General features: G+C 44.3%; 2 protein-coding genes and 1 non-coding gene across 4 annotated transcripts; 1 reads left to right on the forward strand and 2 right to left on the reverse strand.

Annotated features, from left to right (window-relative positions):
- Nucleotides 1-5277: 5277 nt before the first annotated feature.
- Nucleotides 5278-11592, reverse strand: LOC127291959 (BTB/POZ domain-containing protein At2g46260-like). The gene is made up of 5 exons (XM_051321293.2): nucleotides 11308-11592; nucleotides 7181-7299; nucleotides 7041-7104; nucleotides 6460-6739; nucleotides 5278-6354 (listed from the first exon to the last, which is right to left on the reverse strand). The coding sequence occupies exons 1-5, from the start codon at nucleotides 11516-11518 to the stop codon at nucleotides 5484-5486; spliced, it is 1545 nt and encodes a 514-aa protein (XP_051177253.1). The 5' UTR covers nucleotides 11519-11592; the 3' UTR covers nucleotides 5278-5483.
- A 3296-nt stretch (nucleotides 11593-14888) lies between these two features.
- On the forward strand, nucleotides 14889-15049 carry LOC127297782 (U1 spliceosomal RNA). The gene has a single exon (XR_007849471.1). It is a non-coding gene; the product is annotated as a U1 spliceosomal RNA (small nuclear RNA).
- Nucleotides 15050-15240: 191 nt separating this feature from the next.
- LOC127291957 (uncharacterized) lies at nucleotides 15241-21061 on the reverse strand. 2 transcript variants are annotated; one of them, XM_051321291.2, is made up of 13 exons: nucleotides 20752-21061; nucleotides 20017-20203; nucleotides 19335-19407; nucleotides 19035-19179; nucleotides 18683-18792; nucleotides 18170-18301; nucleotides 17962-18088; nucleotides 17744-17878; nucleotides 17026-17183; nucleotides 16849-16923; nucleotides 16604-16742; nucleotides 16078-16344; nucleotides 15241-15616 (listed from the first exon to the last, which is right to left on the reverse strand). In XM_051321291.2, the coding sequence occupies exons 1-13, from the start codon at nucleotides 20992-20994 to the stop codon at nucleotides 15503-15505; spliced, it is 1905 nt and encodes a 634-aa protein (XP_051177251.1). In that variant the 5' UTR covers nucleotides 20995-21061; the 3' UTR covers nucleotides 15241-15502. The 2 variants fall into 2 exon arrangements, with proteins under 2 accessions (XP_051177251.1, XP_051177250.1); XM_051321290.2 differs by having other exon boundaries at nucleotides 15243-15649; nucleotides 20752-21058.
- Nucleotides 21062-21798: the final 737 nt, after the last annotated feature.

Genomic DNA, 21798 nt, shown 5'->3' on the forward strand with positions numbered 1-21798 from the left:
TGTATCACTATTAATCTATGTGCTACTCTAGTGATGTTATTAAAGTAGTCTATTCCTCCTTCATGATGTAATGGTGACAGTGTGTGCATCATGTAGTTCTTGGCGTAGGTTATGATTGTAATCTCTTGTAGATTATGGAGTTAACTATTACTATGATAGTATTGATGTGATCTATTCCCCCTTTCATACTTAAAGGTGACAGTGTGTATGCTATGTTAGTACTCGGTCTAAATTGCAACGGTCTATTATGCTCTAGAGGTTACTTAAACATGAACTCCGAATGTTGTGGCGCTTGTTAACTCCGGCTTGAGGAAGCTCTTGTAGCCCTACACAATGAATGGTGTTTGTCATCCAACAAAAGAGTGTATGTAGCACAAAGGAAGAGAAGTTATTTATTTATGTGATCATTGTTGAGAGTGTCCACTAGTGAAAGTAGGATCCCTAGGCCTTGTTCCCGAATAGAAAAGTTACACCACAGAGAATTGCCTACCACGCCAGCAAGCTATTTTCTGGCACCGTTTCCAACAAGTTCTGCTACATGTTTACTTGCTGCCATATTTATTTCAGATTGCTATTACCACTCATATTCATCCATATTACTTGTATTTCACTATCTCTTCGCCGAACTAGTGCACCTATACATCTGACAAGTGTATTAGGTGTGTTGGGGACACAAGAGACTTCTTGTATCTTAATTGCAGGGTTGCTTGAGAGGGATATCTTTGACCTCTACCTCCCTGAGTTCGATAAACCTTGGGTGATTCACTTAAGGGAAACTTGCTGCTGTTCTACAAACCTCTACTCTTGGAGGCCCAACACTGTCTACAGGAATAGAAGCGTGCGTAGACATCAGGACCCACCCCAGGTCGCGCCACCTGGGCTCTTTCAGCCCTCGGACGTCGTCTCACATCCTCCTTTCGCGTACCTCCTTATATACCCCGAAAACCTATTCTCCTGGTAGGACAGAGTTTTTTGCAAAACAGAGCGCCACTGACGAGGGGTGACATCGGCAATGCCCATGGATCATGGACTTAGGTTTTAGGGAGAAGACAACAATGGAGATTCCAGGAGCGAGAGTAGGCACACGACGTACCCATGTTCACGTTCCCTTGGTGTAGAATCGCTACATCCTGCTAGCAATCATTATATGATCATAATTGTGTTACAAGGAGCCGCCATAGGTGGAGTTGTGTCTATCTTGTCTATGTTGCGATATAATATGTCATGCCCCCAAGGGGTGCCCCTACCTGGCTTTATATATGTAAACAAGCTAGGGTTACAAGGGTCCTAGTCACTCTGTATTGGAGTTGCCTTCTTAGGCCTTCTAAGAGTCATCTTTCTTGTACACCAAGTCGATATTACTTGCATGTCCAGCTTTATTGAGTCATCGTGTTGGGTCATCTCCATAATGGGTCGAGCTAGGTATAATAATTTTGGGTACCGAAAGGGTATGCCCATGACAGCCACCACGATCTTCATTTCGGGGGTCATAATGGTTCTGCTCTCCACGTTGGAGAGGGAGATTTCGATGCCATCTTCAACACCATCGCCATCAACACCGTCTCCGTCAACTATGTGCTCACTCTCCATCACCGTGAGTGAGTGAGTAGTTCTTTGTAGGCATGTGAGGTGGATGGGGATTGGATAGGATTGATCATGTAATCATACATACGTATCGAGATTTGAGGTGTTTATCTTGAGGATATTCTTGTATGGTGCTGATACACCTTTGATATATTTAATGATTGTTGTTATAGTCGAGTGACATAATTTCAGTACTGAAATTTTATTGCCCATCATATATATGAGTTTGGTATGTATCTACAATGAGATGGTTGGTTTTGCCTCAAGAGCTCCCGTGATATGGCTTATAAGGGCGCTAGGATCTAGGGTTACAAGGAGTAGTCCAGGTCAGACTCAACTAGCCCTAACCTAATTGGTACAACTTGCCCTACACATAAGGATCCGACTAACTTATATCGGTGCAGATCTGGCTTGCTACAACGCTAATGGATCCAGCTAGAGCTTCTGATCCTGGATCCCCATCTTGGTCAATTAGTAACTGGGCCATCTAGTTGAGCCATAGGCACATCCACCATCTGTGGGCCACCCGGGATTGCCGGAATTTGTCTACATCGTTGGCATACCCATGAAGTATTTCCGCATCACGTGGGACAAAAAATCAGTCTCACCTTGCTAGTTTAGAGAGAGTTGGACCTCCTTAAGGGGGTGTTCTACTTATTATACACTCATGAGAAGAGGACTCATACACACACGCTCCTCTTACTCCTCCTCCGCCACGCCTCACCTCGACGCGGGCTGGAGGTATGAGCCCCGAGCCTCGACTTCGTTTTGTTACACATGAGTGGAATTTGAAGAGTTGCACCAAAGTTGAAACGTTTTGTTGTAGTGGAAAATAAATACGAAGGTTGTTTGGCTTCAGTCGACGCATGTTTGGTTCACCTTCCACCTCCTCGTTTCTCCTCCTTTTTTGTCTCAATAAGAGGGGTTGCTCCTCTCCGGAACAACATATGCGTCTGTCACTCGGTTCCAGAGCTTTGCATCGTCGTTCAGGTCTTCCCCACCCCGCCTTGCGGCATGCCCCGCGGGTTGGGACAATAGACCTCTGAAACACTGCTTCTTTACGACCTATACGAGAGAAGGGTGATAAGGTTTTCGGTAGCGCGACTCAGGGGTGGAGCTGCGGCCGGTGCTACCGACGCTATAGCACAGGTCAAGATGACTAGCTAAAGGAATATGTACTGAACTTGTAGTGTAAACTGCAAAGATTATGAAGGCAGCACTAATACTAAATTCAGTGCATGCCTCTTCTCCTTACGCTTAAACTAAGATAGCACCACTCTTTCTCCGGTTGTGGCTCTAGCACTGGCGCGACTACACGACTTCTGGCATGTTCTGCAACACGGACGCTGACGACTACTTCCCCACGACGACTTCTTCCCCGACATCGACAACCCTAATCGACAACATGGACGACAACACCGACAATGCGGACAGGTCTTCTTCTACGTCTTGTACGTTATCTTACAATCTTCTAATTGAGAGTGTGTTGTTTTTTCTAGTTCTAGTATCTTGTCTAGAATTCATACTATCGCACTATGTAGATGGCATATCTAATTTATTTCCTATATTCTTAGTTTATCTACTATTTTTCTTTGTTAAATTATGCAGAAAATTTATTATATATCCAACAAATAGATTGGTGGTATTTTTTTCGCAAAATACAATTTGGTACACAAACGGATCAAAGTCCTAAAATGGTAAAATCAATTCCTATTCAACTCATATATGGAACTAGCAGTTTAAACTTTAAAGGCACATCACATTTGGATTCTTTAATAAAATAAAAAGGGTTATTGATTGTAGCATCCGGAAAAGTAGCAACAGCCTCTAATTTCCAAGAGGTTACGCACAAAAAAAGGAGAAGAATATGTGTTAATTGCACATTGCACAATAGGCGAGAGGCCGGCGGGTGGCAACAGGAACTGCGAAGAACCAGAGGGACACGGATAAGCAAACATAGGCAGTTTTGGAAGAAAAAATAAGCAAAAAGTTGGATTGATTCCCTTTAAATTCAACTGACAATGGACTGCCAAGGCAGACTTTATTACTACTGCACAAGAAGATAACATTAAACAGGAGCCCTTATTCCTTTCACTAACATATGGTGAGAACGCTCTACACCTCCTAGAACAACGCAACAAAGACCTTCTCATAGTTCTTTCCGTAGGCCACTCTGTTGATCAAGCGGATTGAGTCTTGTTTTCCATTCCTATTTTAAATACCAAACGTGGCCTCTGGTTTGATTACCTCCGGGGTGACCCAACCGCGTCCCAACCACAACAAGCCAGCTAGCTAATGCTGGACCAATAAACTAAGCGAGCTGGGTACACATTAGTCATATTGCCTCTCCTCGTATTGACAAACACCATGCTTATTTGTTTCGCTCCAATATCTCAGACATGGTAGTTTTAATTAGTGAAATAGCTACCACTCCAGAGCTACATGCGTCCAGGTCCATCTATAGCTCTATATATAGCTAGCTAACTCACTATTATTTGTTAATGACTCTTTGTAATGGACTACATATATATATATGAGCCAAAATCCCAGATCATCTCATAGCCATGCCTGTAGTCACACATGCATGCCACTAGTTCTTGCTACGGCTTCTCTTATCACAGACACCAAGCCTCTCTTCACGCGAAGGGTGCCTTCATGCACAACATGTGTGGCTCAATATTACTGGAAACGGACCAACTCATTAAATTGAGTTTAGACCTGGGAAGAACGTCTGCAGCCGTGCATGCATGTGACATGCTTTTTGAGCCACCAAGTAGGCAGCCTCATTTATCTATTTTTCTTGGTTGAGAAACCCACATAGCTAAGAATTTAGACTACAAGTTAAAAAAAAAAAATTAGACTGCAACAACCAGCCGAAATGGCACATAGATAGTACTATACAAGTGGAGCATGTATTGAGTAACAGTACAGCTCAACCACCTAGCCCATCCTTGCAGGCGGACCGTGAGACAAATGGAAAGTTGCCATGTTAAGATTCTAAAGGACCAACGCACCAGAGAAGCAACCGTCGCTAAAGATAATAACCATATGTTGGAAGAAACTAACCTAAAACCACACCAACTAACACGAAAATCGACCGGATCCTAATAGATCCACCGGGCACACGACTCCACGCGCCCTCTGTCAATGCTAGACACACCAACGAGTCGAGGATAGTGCAAAGAGAACCTTATTCTAACTGATGTAGGCGAGTGGAGCGTATATATGTCATAATGCATGTGACATAAGCAACATGGCTGTGCTGTAGTCGCACCGCCTGGTTTCACGTATGTATGTGGTGTGCAACTACATATAAGCTACCGAATTAGGAAAAAAATGCAGATCTAATGTTCAAAATGTGCAACAACATATAAGTTCTAAAAAGACTTAAATAGATTAACATAAAAAAATAAACAGTGATAGTTTTCAAAAAATGAAAACTGCAACTAGATAGAAAATTAAATAACCAAAAACAGTAATTAAGTGAGAAATTAAGAAAACTATCCAGAATAGAAGTCAGGAAAATGTCCTAGTAATCGGTGAAACATTTTTTTAGAATCATGTGCATGCATTTTATCAAGCACTTTTTTGAGAATAGATCAAAATGTAACACAAACATATCACATTACAATGACAAAATACTAGCTATAGGAATGTAAAATTTCAATCCATTGAATATTGTTCGCAAAAGAGTTTATAAAGGATAAGGAAGCCATCCTTCAGTCTCACATTATTACATCTGTAAATTATTTGGATAAAAAAGGAGACAAACTTTAATTTAATTGACCCTCAATCAACGCCTAATCCAAACTACTAGCTGCTGGTTGGCTGTGGTCGGAGATTGGATAAAGAACCACCATGTTACAACTGACCCAGCAGTAATTCTGTAGAGTAACTTATCAAGCTTGTGGTTCTTGTTGCTCCAATACCCTCCAATCAGCTCTCAGATGCAGCACGTCGTCGATGAAGAGGTTGTCATCAGCAATGAACATCTTCCATGGAATGCCAAAAACATCATCGCATCCAATCATCAAACTACCAGTGAAGGTGTTCTTACTCTCAAACCTGGTCACAAATTTCCCCGACCCTCTTGTCCTTGCAGCAAACTCATAATCTACTGTCACAGATCCCTTCAGCTTCTCTATAATGACTAAGAAGAGGCCAAAACTGTACAATCCACTCGGCTGGTCGATGTTACATCTTGCTACGAGCGTGAAGTCCAGCCCTGCAAGATTGAGCGGGTGCGAGATTATCTGTCCTGACTGGAAGAGTCTAGGGAGTGGCTGTGAAGGTACCTGTCCTGGCTGAAAGAGTCGGGCGCACTCCTCACGCTTCAGATCCCAGTAAGCTATAACCTGGGGGCAGGGTCCATCAAACGCAACAACTTTTACAGGTTTGCACATGTAAGTTCGTTCTGCAAATTGCCAACAAGTTGTTGCGTCTGCTCCAAGAACACCATGTACATGTGCTGGGTAAGCTTTGTGCAGAAGTACTGTAGTGATAACCTTATTTACTTGATCATGGTCTATATCATCGTCGGTGCAAGTTAGGACCTTCTGCAGTCTTGCACAACTCATATGAGTGAAGCGCACCAGCGGAAGTAGATGAGAACTCAAGATTGTGCGTCTTTCCTCCAATTCTGGGTATCGCGCACGGGCCCAGGTGAGCATGAACATATATATGTTGTCTTCAATTGTTACATGTAGGTCGGTACTTGAAAATATGGCTTCAATCCCAACAAGAGGGAAGTTCATTAGTTCGTGCTGGAACCTGAAAAGAAACAAAACCATGCCTTGAGTACACTTCATAATTTTGCGACAACAATGTATATGATTTTTTCTCTGCGAAGAGCCCCGTCCAATGAGGATCACTCACTTAGTATAGTTCTTGTATTTGTTGGCAAGGAATTTCTTGGCTCTAACTATCAAACAATGAACTTCAGATGCCATTGAAATGGAGCATGCATGGTCGAGGTAGAGCAGCGCAGATTCTGTGGTCATAGGCAACTTTGCAAGCAACTGACTGCAAAGCCTCATGCAAGAAAGCACCTCAAATTTATCAGCGGCCATCAATATGTCGAGCAGACGAGCAGGCTCGGGTGTTGTCAGCTTTCCATTGTACATAAAGCTTAAAAGCTCCATGACGGCGTTTTCCTCTGTTCCAAGTAGAATGAAAACAAAAAAAAGGCACAAGGATTAAGAAAACAGTTGTTAAAAGTTATTTAAGTGTGTACCAAAGTTACACAAATCTATTTCGTAGGTAAATCAAAAACTGAAAAGAGACTTAAAAGTTTCGGTATCAAAGAAAGGAGTGAAGAAAAAACTCGGAAACATAAATGCATTCATTATTATAAGTACTCATGTTTTATTTCAAAGTACAAAGTAATAACAGAATCACAATAATTAATTAGAAGGAATTATAAGAGGCAGAATGTTACATTTGAGTTTTGTCATTACCTGAATTAGCAATCCTAAGTGTTGGATGTGTCTGATCAGATTCTTTCATGCCATTTGAGAAAAGCTAAGAGGGGCCAAACTTGTCAGAATCATGCTCTGATAATAAAACACATGTATTTAAAAAATAGAAGAACAGCTACCTTGAGAAAGAAAGGACTTCTTGCAGCAAGAATAGCTGAATTGATATAAACTGTCTTTACTCGTAAAAGTGGTGTATCTACCATGGTTGAGGAAGATTCTATATTTTGTCCTGCATCACCTGCAAAATACCAAGCTTGGATAAATAAAACAGAAATCTGAAAATAAGTACAAGGTACATACACAATCTCTAGATAAACTTCGAACAACGTTCTATGAGTGCAAATTCATTTATTACACTTCAGCAATATGGTAAAAACGATCAAATAAAATCACGAATATTGCATGCACTCACTCTCCTGCATCCAGCAACAGAAGCAAGCTTGTAGCTCAGTCAGTTAAGTAATCGATCATAAGCATGTTGAAGCAAAAAAAAATCACGCAAAGTTTATAATATAATTAATTTAAGCATTTAGTGGCAGTAAAAAGTCAAGTAACTAAAAAGGAAACAAGGGGTTAACTAAGACTATGTGATAATGTGCCGATGCCAGAGGTTGCCATGTAACCAACACGTATAGGAAAGAAGCAACCAAGGCCTACATAAGTAATTGCACTACATAAAAGTAAGAACTCATCAAACAAGCTATGATGACCTAAGTTCACCCAGAATAGTCATCGTAAGTGTTACCCCAGGCCCAGGGATTCTATAGAATTCCGTATAAACACGTTCAATTAATTAAGCTAAGTTGTGATTAAATGGGTCACTCATCCGACAGCCATAGCCAACACTAACATTAAGATATTGATGATACCATTAAGAATTAACTTCCCTCGTTTCTCTGAACGCGCTGCCGAAGACATGGCCAATCTAGACGCGGGGCTTGGATGAGGCAATGTTGGGCCACGAGGTGAACAGAAAGAAATCAATGGGCACCTGGTCACTCACTCACTCAGACGTCGGCTGCAGCCTCGGGCGGGGGGGGGGGGGGGGGGGGCAAATGGGCTTGTCCTCGTTGTCGTCATTGTAGGGTTGCACACCCTTCACAAATGTCCCAATGCAAATCGGGCAGCCCCCCCGCCCACCCCACCCCCAATGGCCTTGTCCTCGTTGTCGTCGCGGTAGGCTTGCAACATGAGAACCAACTATAACAAAATGGGCACAACCTTCACAAATGTACCAATGCAAATCAGCAAGGATAGCAACGGAATGTGGCTTACTTGGTCGGAGAGGGCGGTCACGATCGGCGCACTTGTGCTTATCTCGGTTTGGAACCCATGCTATTTGTCGCAAGCTCCTTGTATGATGCCCCAGTGGCGTGACATGCCGGATTGGTTGCGATCCATGTGTACCTTGTTGAAATCGGGATCAACAAGCTTGAGCTCATCAGACGTCGCCTTCACCCTCACCCAATAGGTGCAAGAGTTTTGATTCGCACCAGTGAGAGGGTCGAGGCATACCACCTTCCATGCTTCGGCGAGGCATTCATCCTCCTTAGGCCATACCGCCGGAGCCGGCTTTCTTCTTTTGGCCACGGGAACTGGCGGCTCCTCCCCTTCCTCCTCTTCATCCTCCTCGTTCCACTCCTCCTCTTGCTGCTGATCGGCATAGGCCTAGGAATCATGCTGCGTGAACACCTCCTGGGAGCCGCACTGGATGTTTTTGTGCATGGTCGAGTTGCCATGCGACATTCCGCCGAACACGATGTGGGCGTCGTGCCCAACGTGCAGATACAGTTGCGACAAAGACGATTCATCCCCTTGTGCGCCTCCTATGAACGGCATGGCAGAGGGTCGCTCTGCATGGTTGGCGAGCTATCATGCGCGAGGTTGAGGTCGAGCGCGAGGGAGCTCGTCTCTCTGGGCATCTGCTCCAAAGCCGCCATGCGGATCGCTATCAAGGTACTCGGGGGGGGGGGGGGGGCAAGAACCATGTCATGGGCGTCCCGTGATGACCATCTTGGAACCCGAGTGTGGCCAGGGAAGAGGTTATGTTGTTGTTCAGCGACGGTGTGGCCCCCTCCAAGATCATGTTCATGGCCGCCTTGGCCTTGTTCTCCCTCGACTGGGCCTACCTCGCACGCTGGTCGCTCGAGACCACCTTGCGATCTAGTTCTCCGGCCGCTGCTTCGCCTACCAAGGTTTCTTCTTCGTTGCCAGCTCAGAATCATCGGCGGCACGAGAGCCTTGGAACTTTTTCGGCAGCATCTCGGCGACGAGGAGGCGAGTGAGGGTAAATGGCAGGAGTGGCAGAAGCGAGGGGGGAAATGAGGAAATGAGAGGGAAAGAGACGTTGGGAGGGAATGTTTGCTCTCTCCCGCCGACAAGGTGGCCCGCCCGCTTTTCAGCTCCATCTAGCGCCTCAATGGGTTGGGCTAGTGGGGGCGGGGGACTGGAGATGGTCTAAGTCACTGATTAAAGTAACTACATGTGCTTGTATATTTATGCAATAAATAGCCAAAAAGGCAGAAAGCATTAAGCAGTTATGTTTATACTATTGTCCAATTTCCTAATATATATTCTACACAGTAAATAGCCAAACAGGAAATTAGGGGGGAGATTTGGTCAGCATATTGTGGGTATCTTGCCTTTAATCAGCATATTGTCCCAATACAAGATTAATTTACCTGTATACAACACGTGCTTAAAAGTAAGCGATTACCAACAAGCAGACTAGTAATTAGTACCTTAATGTTTCAAGATTAATGGTCCATGCTAAAACAGAGAGTTCTAGGAACTCCCTCCATGCCTCCTCTCCAAAAAGTATGAAGGGTCACATTTTCTAGTTTGGATAGATATACACAATGTATAATACAGTATACATTTCTCGAAATAGGCTTTCGCCCGCTATATTAAATAGCAACCAACCGATACAACATTGAGACCACCCAACCGATACAACATTGAGACTACCGCTGGGGCAAACAGCACAACAAAGCCCAAAAGAAACAGAAGAAGAAGGAAAAAAAAGCAAAGTCGACAAAATCGGGTTGACGAAAACGCTGATAATCCGCAACTGTTGCGCCGTCCAGAGAATTACCACCATGATCCTAGCCCTCTGAAGCGCTGCATACCAAAGCAACACCTTAAAGAAAGGATACGACGATAACGATGTTGTTGCCCGAACGAACCTAGGGTTTCCCCTGATATGCAGGAGGGTTGTGGGGTGGGGGACCTAGACGCCCCACAAGAAGGCATGGCAGCGCCCGTGAACGTCACCGCGTCGGTGTCAACCATCTGACAAGGATTTATCCCGTCCCCCACAGAACCACGACCCCGGACACTCCATCGCGCTCCGCCAACCTCTCCAGCCACCAACACGCGCCACCACGGTCTTGCGATCACCAACGCTGCCTCATCGTGGCCGACAAAACGAGACCACCAGGAAGAGAACCAGCCGAGAGTGAGAAGCAGCGGAACAACAGCCATGCAGGAGGGATCCGCCTCCACCACCACATGCGGTTACCGTCCGGACGCAGCACCATGAACACACCAGGCCCATCTGGCCCGGCAGAGCCCACGAACTCGTAAAGCTCATGCCGCACCTTCCGCCCGCCGGGGTGGCGCATACTAGCACAGGGCAGGCCTGCCCAGACCCAGATGGGCCCAAAAAGGCCCAGATTTAAGCCGGGAGGACACCGCCACCAGCGTCCGCACCACCCCGTAGCCAAGCTGCCGCGCCATCGCTGCCAAGCCACTCAGAGCCCCGCCGTCCTAGACTGCGCGCCACCACCGGAGCCATCGTCGACCGGGGCGTCCCCTGCCGACGCCCCGCGCCACCCCTCCATACGCGCGGGTAGAAACAGGACCGCCGCCGGCACCACGCGGGCTTTGCCCGGCGGCGCTCGCCGGCGGCGGCAGGGGAAGGAGGAGGAGAGGGCCTGGGCGGGGGACGAGCTAGGGTTCCCCCCCGTAGAGAGAAGCATTTTGATACAGTATACATTGACTACTTTGTCTCACTAAATTTGACATTGATCCTCAAAAACAAATGGAAAATGATTCAGCCGTGGACTACTTCCAATGTCAATAACTTGCATTTCTACCACATCGCCGAGGCTAAAAAAACTTACGAACTTCATCCATGGATCCCCGTTTGAACAAAATCAGCCCAAGCCTCGCGAGTGAGCCGCAAAATTACCATCTCTGATCTATCGCGTCAAACAGCAGGGGCGAGCGGCCTCTACGTACGCACCTTTCTCCTCGTGGCGCGACGAGTCTGGCTCTGGCAGGGATCGCCCGCCGGCGTCTTCACTGGCGACCACCTCTATCCGCAGCAACCGGTCGGAGAAGTTCTGCGAGTTGAACGCGAACTCGAACTCGAAGCTGGGCCCCTCGCCGCCGCGGGAGAGCTCCAGGTCCACTTCCATCTCCGCTGCCGTCGACGACCCTTCCGCGCCGGCCATCCGCGCGCGCGCTCCGCCACCGACTCCGGAAGAGGGATTGAGGGAGGAGGACGCGCGCGCGGTAGCGTGGACGGTAAAACCCTAGCCTCGCGCGGAGAGGATTTCGAGGCGAGGTCGGCGGCCGGTTCATTTCCAAGGCCCGCGAACCTTTATATTTTTCATTTTTTGATGAGGGGCCCAATAATTAATTTCCCAAGAGGGACCCTCGAAAGTAGATGAATGTCAAAATAAGACGAGACCATGCGGTGAATAATTTCTCGTCGGAGATGCATTGGGCATTTGAGCTGCGTCAACCACATTGAGACTCAACCCAAACAACCCACGTCTTTGCCGCCAGCAAACTTGACACTACCTCCATCCTAAGAGGCTAAGACTTTAAGCTTACACTACCTTCGTTCCTTTCTATAATGCCTATAGATTTTTGGCATTTGTTTCAGAATATAAGGTTGTAGCTTGGCTCTTTTTCAATTACCCCCTCTACCGGTCAGCTCCCACACTGACATGCGTGAAAAAAATCCATACAAAAAAGTAAACAATTAATTGAGATTCCTAATGCATGATCCCAACGATTCCTTAGATTTGGGAATCAATGTTTTTTATTTCCTTAATATAACCTGGCTGCACATATATGGAGAATCAACTAGAGAGATTTATGGGATTTGTTATGCTAATTTAGGAAGTTACCGATTTCCCTCATTTTACTCTGATCTCAAATCGTTAATCTGGGGTCTTGTGTAAAGAACACTCTTGTGCTAATTTTCGTGCCAACAAATTATAGGCACTATAGAATGAAACGGAGGGAGTATTTCTTTAAAAATTAAACCAAGTAAAGCTCGATCAAAATTTTAGAAGAATCTATCAAAAAATGTAGATACCATATGAAAATATATTTTATTGTCTATCTAATGATATCGATTTTGTATTTTCAATGTTAATGATTTTTGATAAAATCTTTATCAAACTTGATATAGTTGATTTTTTTTAAAAAAAAATATAAGCCTTAAGTTTTGGGATAGAGGTAGTATATGTGAAACCTTGCAGAAACAAGGGACGGTGGTAATCAGCTGCAGGAGGTGAGTTGTCGCCGGTGATGTCCCCATGCTCACCGCTAAACGACATGACAGTGTGCAAAATTTTCCATGTACCCATATTGATAACCGTCAGGTAGGGCATCCTACCATGCATGGTCTGCCATGCTATCCCTTCGGCCTCAGACCGCTTGTTCGTCGGTGGCATGGTAGCGGGATCCCGACGGGGATGTCGTGGGTAGGGTGTTGCATGGACTTACAGCTGGTTGCCAGTGACGGGGCTAATCGAACATGTCAGCCTTGATAGGCCTTACCTGTTGTGGCTGGTCTGCGACCGCATCTGGTGGTGGACAACGACGGATCTCCTCCGAGTGACTGCGGCACAGCTGGAAGCCTATTTCGGCCCTACATGTCTAGATCTGGTTGCAGAGTGCGACTGGTGGGTTGCAGCCAACCAACTGCACTTCACCCGATCACGTGAATCTGTTATGTCGTCGGCTTACCTCGTATGAGTCGTTAATCTCATGGCGAGGTTTCTATCGCTTCTTGGTCCTGAGCTAGAAGACGCCGGGGTGGCGGCCCTGGAAGGTGGATGTCTCTACGGCGAGCGACATGGCGGTGGTGATGGACATTCTCTTTGGTCATTTGATGGTGAGGAGTAGGCGGCGGGTGATCCTGGAGTTGGCAGCGCTTCGGCAATGGTAGCACCCAGATCGCGATCTAGAGGTCGTACCCGTGACCAGTGGGTGGCCCGATCTCTATCGAGCGTGTGCGCAGGTTTCCGACGAAAGTTCAAGGTTTTGACGCCAACGACGGTAGTGCATAGCGGTGTTGTAACCTTCTTCGTTGTTGTGGGTACCTTCTCTGTGCTTAAGCTCCGGGTGAAAACCCTTAATCGTCGGTCTCTACAAAGGTGGTGTGGTGCGTCCTTACCCTCTTGGGACGTCACAGTGACATTTGTTTTTTTTTCGTACTTTCTATTTATCTTTGATTTTGTGTGTAATATAAATCCTCCTCATAACTTTGTATGGGTTCAGTTGTTTGTGGCTTTTTTTACAAATGGTGCAAAAGCCTATTTCGAGGACAACCGTAAAGTTAGTTTCTGTTGAGCCATGCATTTTGGTGTCCCTTTAATTTGGTAGGATTCTTGTGATCCACACCTGCGGTGGTAAGGTCGTTTGTACGTAGATGCACATTCTGCAAAACTCCATCTTCATTTTTATGGATGGAAAGTTTAGGCTCCGTTTGGTACCTCTGTTTTTGTTGAAGTATTATGAGAATACTGCAGTTTTTAGAAATACTAAAGTATGGAAAACTGTGAGGTGTTTGACTCTAACAAATATTGCAGTTTTCAAAACCATAGTATTCCCAAAACTGTGGTATTTTTGCAGTATTGAAAAAAGAGGTCCGACCCTCTTTTTTCTAAAACTGAGAAACGAGAAAAACGACGCATCATACATTGCTCGCGTTTCCAAGTCGCCCCCGCATCATATCTGCTCTAGATCCTCGCTTGGCGCCATGGAGAAACACATGGGCGCCAGCAGAAAACGCGCTAGCCCACGGCCGAGCCTGAGATGAGAGGACCTGGGAGGAACCGTCCAGTGATTCAGGCCATTGCAATTCGCGCAAGAAGACGGCGCACGACGCCACAGCGGCCAGCGCCCACGCCTCCGTCCAATCAGTTTACAACCGCTACTGCAGCTACATTATTGGGCAAAACTTGATTTTACATGCGTCAAAACCACAATAAAGCAGTACTTGCCAAACGTCTTTGTGTTCTTGCCAAAACGTCAAAAAACTGTGGTTTCAAGAAACTGAAGTATTCCTTTGCCCGACACGGAAATACTATGGTTTTGTAATACTTTATTTTTAGAAATACTTTGTTGCCAAACTAGGCCTTAATGGTGTTTATTTATGTGGTGAGTAGGAGAAGGCCACAATTTGATGATTTCAGGAGGTTTAAAATGCAATATGTGATGGTTGTTTCCTTCTGCTGGGTGAAATGTCGGTGCTGAAAGGTGTCTTAGCCTTGTTCAGCAAAAACTTGTACAGTACTGTGGAGTATATGCGTATAAATTTTATATTTGAAAATAGAAAAAGGGTAGAAAAGGCCAGGCCACGTTAGGCTGCGTAAGGGTGAAAGAAAAGAGGAACGACTGAAAAGAAAGCAGCCCATATTCCAGCTCTTCCCTCAGGGCCCAAAATGAGACGTACCTAGCAGCCCAAGTACAGCACGCCAAACCGGCTGAGAACTCCTTCCGTTTTAGTCCCACATCGGCAATCGAAGAAGGTTGCCCCGCGAGGTCCTGCTATAAAAGGAGGGCCAGGTGCAACGTTGCTCCTTACTTACCTGGACGGGGTCGACGGAAGATCAAGAAGTTCCGTGGCCTAGGCAAGTGGCCCATATTGCACTTCGTGGGTGCGCTAGCTTACCATCTCCCCTTTGAGGGAGAGTGGACGTCATAATTTGTGTTAGAGGGGGTACGCGTTCGCGCGGCCCCTGCTAATTCTTCAAAATTAAACTTTGGTCCATGTGCTAACCTTCTGGCTCCCAGTTCTGGTTTGTTTCTGTTTGTTCAGGTCCCTTATTTGTTCCTTGGCATTTTGGTCCTCGCTTTGATTCCACGTATGAAATGTATCTCAGAGTTGGACTGCTTGGTTTCTATCATTAAAACATCTGAATTACACGACAGTCACAAATAAGCGAAAGGCTGCTCAAATTATGTCCAGATTGAACCACACCATCCCAATAATATAAACACGTGTCAATCAACAAGTAAAAAAAAGCATTCGGTTCCCGGTGGCAGATGCATCAACACTCTGCTTACACAACACGCTTGAAACTTACATGAGTCACCAGACACAGGCAAGGCCATGATCCCAAGACACTTGTAAGACAAAATATTTCATTCTCGCCACCGAGGAATCCTTCTCCTCGAGTCTCGACATAAGGAGTTCATTCGCATTTCTGGGCTCTTGTGATCTCCCACGCCGGAAGTGCCTTGTCATTCTCAGCGTACTTGTCGACCCGTTTGCTGGTGTTCGCGATGGCCACCGTGAAACTCTCGTTCTGCAGAGTGAAGAGGTACATTGCCTGATCATCCTGCCGGTTTATCATCAGAAGAAACTTCAGTAAGACAGAGTTGGATTTTCTGCAACAGGCTAGCAATAAGCAACCTGACAGGCCAACAAAACTGTACATGAGACAAGCGATGGATGCATCCCGAGTGATGCACATAATGGAGCTCATGAAAACTTCAAAGGCAATATTCAGTTTACCGAGATGATGGGTTACACACATGTTTTCATGTTGAAAAACAATTAAGAAAACATACATTTGCTCCAAAAAAAAGTGCCTACAGTAGTTAATGCAGGACATTATTACTGCTGTGTTAGAAGAAACAGAAGAAACCTCGAGTAAAACTATATGTGAACTGTTATCCTGTAAACTATTCAAAGCGGATGTTGAAAAGCGCCACCGCAAGTATTAGGTACATTGTATGAGTGGTGGATAAGTTGACAGGTTAATACCTCAGGGAGTTCCATATATTCATCAGGAGATATTTGAAGGAACTCTACAGCCGTTTGCCCGAGACACCAAGCAAAGACCTTCTCGCTGTCATCTGCAATGGTCAAGTGCAACTGAAAGCCATGTGTGCATCCACTCTGGCAAGCAACTTCGCAGAAGGAACAGTACAGTCCATCTGGCTGTTCATTCACCACATGGCCACATAGATTGTGGAATAACGGCAGCTTTAAACTGTTGCAATCGATGTGGTCAAGTCGAACACGGCATATCTGTACATTTTGGGGCATGCATGTTAGCACAAAAAAAATGACTGCAGATGAAGGCAGTCAAATTCTTAGAAACATTTGTATAAGAAGGTATATGATCCTTGAAAGAAAGGGTGTTTGAGACTGCTTTTATTATATGTTTACATTTTGGGGCATGCTAAAGGTGACACAGTGGTTGTTTTCGAAAGTATTGTCAATATCTAAACTTAAAATGCTCTAGAAGAGATCTCATTGCAGTAGTGGTCAAATGGAGAAGAGTTACATGTGTCCTGTTTGCAGAATGGGGAAGATCTGACAAGAGTGATAAATTATGCAGGCATGTTGAGTTCAGAAGGGCCGGCAGCAAGCTCAAGTTAACAAACAGAGATCCTGTCTCCTTCTCACGCCATGAGACTTCAAGGCTATTGATAAGAAAATAACCCATCAACCAAAACTTTGCACATATTGTGGCAAATAATAAGACATAGAGATGCATATAGATGTGATATAAAGGAACATGATGCTTACATTTTTGTTTTATTCAAGGTACAAGTCAGACCAGAGATATACACCATATGACCAACTCCAACTCTACCTAATGACCTACAAAGGTATTGATACAGTATAATTGGTTCAAATGCATAGTAGAACCAATTGAATTGGCAGCGTAACCAATAACCGATAAAAACAACTAAAAATAGTTACCAGTGTCCAATAAAGTTAAGCTTCGTCAGAGCAACTCCAGTAACATCTTCTATCTCCAAACAGAAGGTAGTCCCAGACGCGCTTACTTTGCAAACACTTGTTACGGTGCCAAAGAGACTAACCCCCACCATTTTACCATGAAGATCACTTACATATGACTAAAAATGAGGCATGTCATACAACTACCAGAAGAAAGATATTGCAGGAATCTCACTACATGTCTACATGTGCAGGAGGTACATGATATATCAAGAGTTGTACCAAACTGTAAGCAGTGTTTTCCAAAGGTTTTTCTTTTATTTGAAGATTCACCGAAAAGACAGCAGAAACATGTGAAAGGTCAGGTATTATTTTCTCAAAGCAGGTTCAGCATAAGGGAAACATCAAATCACACTTATATTTATGGTGTTGCATATGTGCATGTGCCCATGGAATGAAAGTACCATATGCATATAAACGAAACTAAGAGAAATTAAACAAATTATGACATGTAACAATTAATAAGATATTAAATTCTTTAGTTTTTTATGTGGTAAACTCAACATTTTAAGTTACATATACTAATGTTATGATTCACATATTATATAACTCGATACAAATCAAAGCTTCAGCAGAATCAGCAGTTAGGCTAAGCTTCGTCAGAGCAAGTCCAACACAATGACAGGCAAAAGTTATCTTCTGAAAATAAACTCTAATGGATGAAGATAAGGTTACATACTCGAAATGGATATTTGCTGAAGTCAACTGAACCATGCAAATCACGTGGTAATGTTACTTGTGAAGCCATATTATCAATTGGAACACATGACAGCCGAGGTCCTTGGCTCCTTACTTGAGTTGGTGTGTGGAGTACCTAGCACATAATCTTTCTGTCTTGGTCAATAGTAGTGCAGAAAAAAGTAGCACTGTCCCACTAAGACATTCCAACTAACCAACCTTTTCCTCCTGTTGAGCAATCGGCACCAAGTAAACCTGTGTTGCACTACCATACTCAAGGCACAATTCCTGAGACTCCTCAGAACTTGCAACAAAAGGACTATCCAGTGCAAGCATGCTCCCTACACTGAAAGTTCAAAAAAAATATTAGCTTCTATAACTCGACTGAGACAACTGGTACTTGTATTGACTATTGAGTGAGATGAACCTGAAAAGATTTGCAAGCGAAACCTGCTCTCCCCATAAGATAAAATTTATCTTCTCACCATCACTGTCTACTAGTACAATCTGCTTTCTTTCTGTACATCTAAAAGGTTCCAAAGACTCGATCTTCTCAATCCTGCAAAAATGAAAGGGTTGGGTGTTCTGAAACTTTCTCTAACAAAGTTGATTTTTATGGTTCATCCAATTCTTCCTTTTTACTTTTACTACCAAAGGAGAGTGTTGTTCTTTTTTACCACAGTGCAGACATGCATATATACCGCTTTAAACTAGTAGTGAAGTCCAAGCTCCCATATAAGAAAGCTTATTTTACTGCAGCCAAATACTAAACAAGCTTGTTTCTGCTATATCTTACATGTACAGTACAGTAGTGTAACAAGAAGAGAAATAGCTAATGCGAAAGCTACAATCATACTGAATCAATTCTACTAGAAAAAATACAAGAAAGCACTCTATCTAAGGAGATCGCCAATGAGATGTAATTGATATCTTATTTTACCTGGCATAAAATGAATATACAACATCATTTCCACCTTCCTCTTGCCTCATAGAGGAGAAAGAATATGTGCAAAACTGTGCAGCAAGTAGCATGGCATCTTCATCTTGATCCTATATAAATCGAAGGTAAGCTCAAAGTGAATAATGTGCATGGAACTCCGACACTCCATACTCCAGAGTACAAATGTCTAAATTAAATCTATAACAGCTTAAGGTTGAACTATTTGTCTATACAATCATTTCAATGGTCAGATTGCAATTATTACAAGGGAGTCCATATTCTGACAAATTGCATAACCTGTATGTTCTGACCAAAAACTTCCTTAATATGCCTACAAGCTTTGGATGGTCACCTCATCAAGTAATATCACCATGTATTCTGTCGGCAAAATACGAGCACGCCCAGATCCCTCCACAGCTGAACGAAGACAACATCCTGTGAGCACAACTTCTCGACCCTTCTTCAAGATACAATGTTGTCCTATATAACTGTAGTACCTAGAATTAAAGTTGTAAGTCAGTGTATGAACGGAAGTCAGTCCAACAACAAATTTATCCGCGTCCATTCTACATTCCTTCATGCATTTGCTACTGACTTTTACCATGGCATCAGTCTAAAAAAGGAACATTAACTAAGAATTAGTCAGACCTACCTTCGGTGTAGATACAGATCAATAGTTGATGTACTCCACATGTCTCCCAAGGTAAGCATGTATATGTTTGTACCTACAAGAATGACACACAATTGAGTAGGCTTCAAGGAAGAGTGGAAGACACATGTTAGCTGTAATGAACAAAATGTCATAGCAAATGGTCACCGAGTTTAATAGTGTATAATCACGAATATTGTTAAATGAACGGATAACAGCAATGAATCATGGAAGTTGGGGGAATTGGGGAATGCTTTTACGCTTTTCTTGAATAATGATTACAAAGAGGGAGAGATTCCGTGCTTGAATTTTCTGAGAAGGGCCTAAGAGCCAGAGTTTACAGCATATAGACCGTGGGAATGGAGAGAACAGACTAAAGGTCATGGAGTCCCACGCCAAGGCAAACCTGCCAAGCATCGCACGCATGTGAGAGGCCAGCAGGGAGGCGGGGTTGCCACAGGATTGCACTATTTCTGCACATATTCTATACAAGAGTGATTGACGGGGCCGAGCCCAGGCATGAAGGGTATTCTGATCCCTTCTTGGGCTTCTGTTGAGTTATCGAGATAGTCCTAGAAAAGTAGTAGGCTACTACATTGTCGTCCTCTTTAGTAAACAACCAAGGAATTGCTAACAAGTACATTTTGTTCATTCAATGAAGGCCAGCGTAAGTGGTTGAGCATACCAGGAAGAACGAAAACATCGATGACGACAGCTTCAAGGACACTCTTGGGAGAAAGGAAGTTCTTCTCGTGGATAGAGTCGATTGTGATAGTACTGGGAAGCCTCCTCCTCTTGCTCCTTGTGTTTAAGAGACTAGTCACCTCAACCTTCTTCTTTGCAGTCAGATATTTACGTTGTTCTGTCCAGGACTATCAAAAGCAGCAAACGATTAAACCTCAAAGGCATCTGCCTGTTTCATGAAACACAAGAGAAACCTCCAATCCAATGGTAGAAGAAATGATGATAAAATACAATGTGAAGAACACAGATTTGCAACATATTTATATATCTGAACAAGCCAGAAGCAAGTATCAAGTTGCCAAAAATCAGTAACTCAACCGCCAAAACATCCTAACCAGCAATCGCTCCTTGTATATGGATAGATCCATTTTTTTACACATGAAGATACTGTGTATGCCTTCGTGTATTTGAGTATAGTAATTAAGAAAACATTGGTCAAATCCTTCCACAGACGGGTGCTTCTGTGTTCAAATTCAAGCTAATTTCACAAAATTCTAGGAAACCACGTGTACAAAACGTAAATGATATTCGAGAAAGAGCCGTGTGCTAAAAACTGAAGGCTGGATACATGTAGACTGAACCTAACTAGAGCGATTCACTGACTAGAGAAAACCTGATAACTAGAACAAGCAATCACACTTAGAAATGCGGGTTGGCCGCGGCGAGTCTGACTGACCTGGAAGAGGTCGGAGAGGAGGATGGCGGCGGTGACTCCGCTGGAGTAGGCGCGGCAAGACTTTAGCACCTGCGCCACCGTCCACCCCCACGGCGGCCGCGCCGGCGCCGGCCCCGCGCCGGGTGGGGACTCGTCGCCGTCGCCCCCGGAGGAGGAGGTGAGGACGGAGATGGCGTAGTCGACGAACTCGAGGAAGGCGCCGCCGTCGGCGGAGGCAGAGGGGGAGGCGGCGGCTGGTTCCATGGAACCCTAGGCACCGGAGGGCGGGAAGACTGGAGAATGAAAGACGAGAATGGAGACGAGCGCGGGGTTTTCTGCCTCTGTCAATGACAGATGGGGCCAGGTAACAGCCTTACAGTACTTTAGGATTTTATTTGCCACCATGGATATCAGTGGTATTTTGAGAATTTTCTCAGCACAACCAAATGTTAATAAGACTTTCGATCAAAATAAAGAAATATTTTCTCAGCACAACCAAATGTTAATAAGACTGTCAATCAAATAAAGAAATATCTTAACAAGAGCTTATCTAACTCTAAATAAAAGAGCGTTCTCTACCACAAGGTAGATAGACATCTTCTTCGCATAGCAAAACCGCAAACAGATCAGTGACACGCATAATTAAGTATGTGAATATTTGCATCGCTTCCTCATTTAGTTAAGTGCAGTAAACATATCAGCATAATCCAGCCGATTGGGCATAAGATGATACGTCAAAAAACTGAATACCTGATCATTCTATGCATATTATCAGTACAGAGATACAACAGTTTAGCATGAAGAAACTGCAAATAAAAAGACCTCAAATAAAATAGCGCTCTCTACCACAAGTTCACAAGGTAGATAGACACCTTCTTTGCGACTTGCGTAGCGAAACCATGAACAGATCAGTGCACACATAATTAAGTATGTGAATATTTGTATCGCTTCCTCATCTTCAGTTAAGTGCAGCCAAACAGATCAGCATAATCCAGTCGATTGGGCATAAGACGGTACTTAAAACCTGAATACCTGATCATTCTATTCATATTATCAGTACAGTAGTAA

Source organism: Lolium perenne, chromosome 4 (genome assembly GCF_019359855.2).
Source record: "Lolium perenne isolate Kyuss_39 chromosome 4, Kyuss_2.0, whole genome shotgun sequence".
Taxonomy (NCBI): domain Eukaryota; kingdom Viridiplantae; phylum Streptophyta; class Magnoliopsida; order Poales; family Poaceae; genus Lolium; species Lolium perenne.

Coding starts and splice junctions, on each gene's coding strand:
- LOC127291959 (XM_051321293.2), bottom strand. CDS start 11,518: ATGGCCGGCGCGGAAGGGTCGTCGACGGCAGCGGAGATGGAAGTGGAC. Junction 7,105..7,180: donor GAAGTCCTTTCTTTCTCAAG/GTAGCTGTTCTT, acceptor GGCCCCTCTTAG/CTTTTCTCAAATGGCATGAA. Junction 6,355..6,459: donor AAATACAAGAACTATACTAA/GTGAGTGATCCT, acceptor GTTTCTTTTCAG/GTTCCAGCACGAACTAATGA.
- LOC127291957 (XM_051321290.2), bottom strand. CDS start 20,994: ATGGAACCAGCCGCCGCCTCCCCCTCTGCCTCCGCCGACGGCGGCGCC. Junction 20,204..20,751: donor TCCTCTCCGACCTCTTCCAG/GTCAGTCAGACT, acceptor TGCTTTTGATAG/TCCTGGACAGAACAACGTAA. Junction 16,743..16,848: donor ACCTTGAATAAAACAAAAAT/GTAAGCATCATG, acceptor TCTTATCAATAG/CCTTGAAGTCTCATGGCGTG.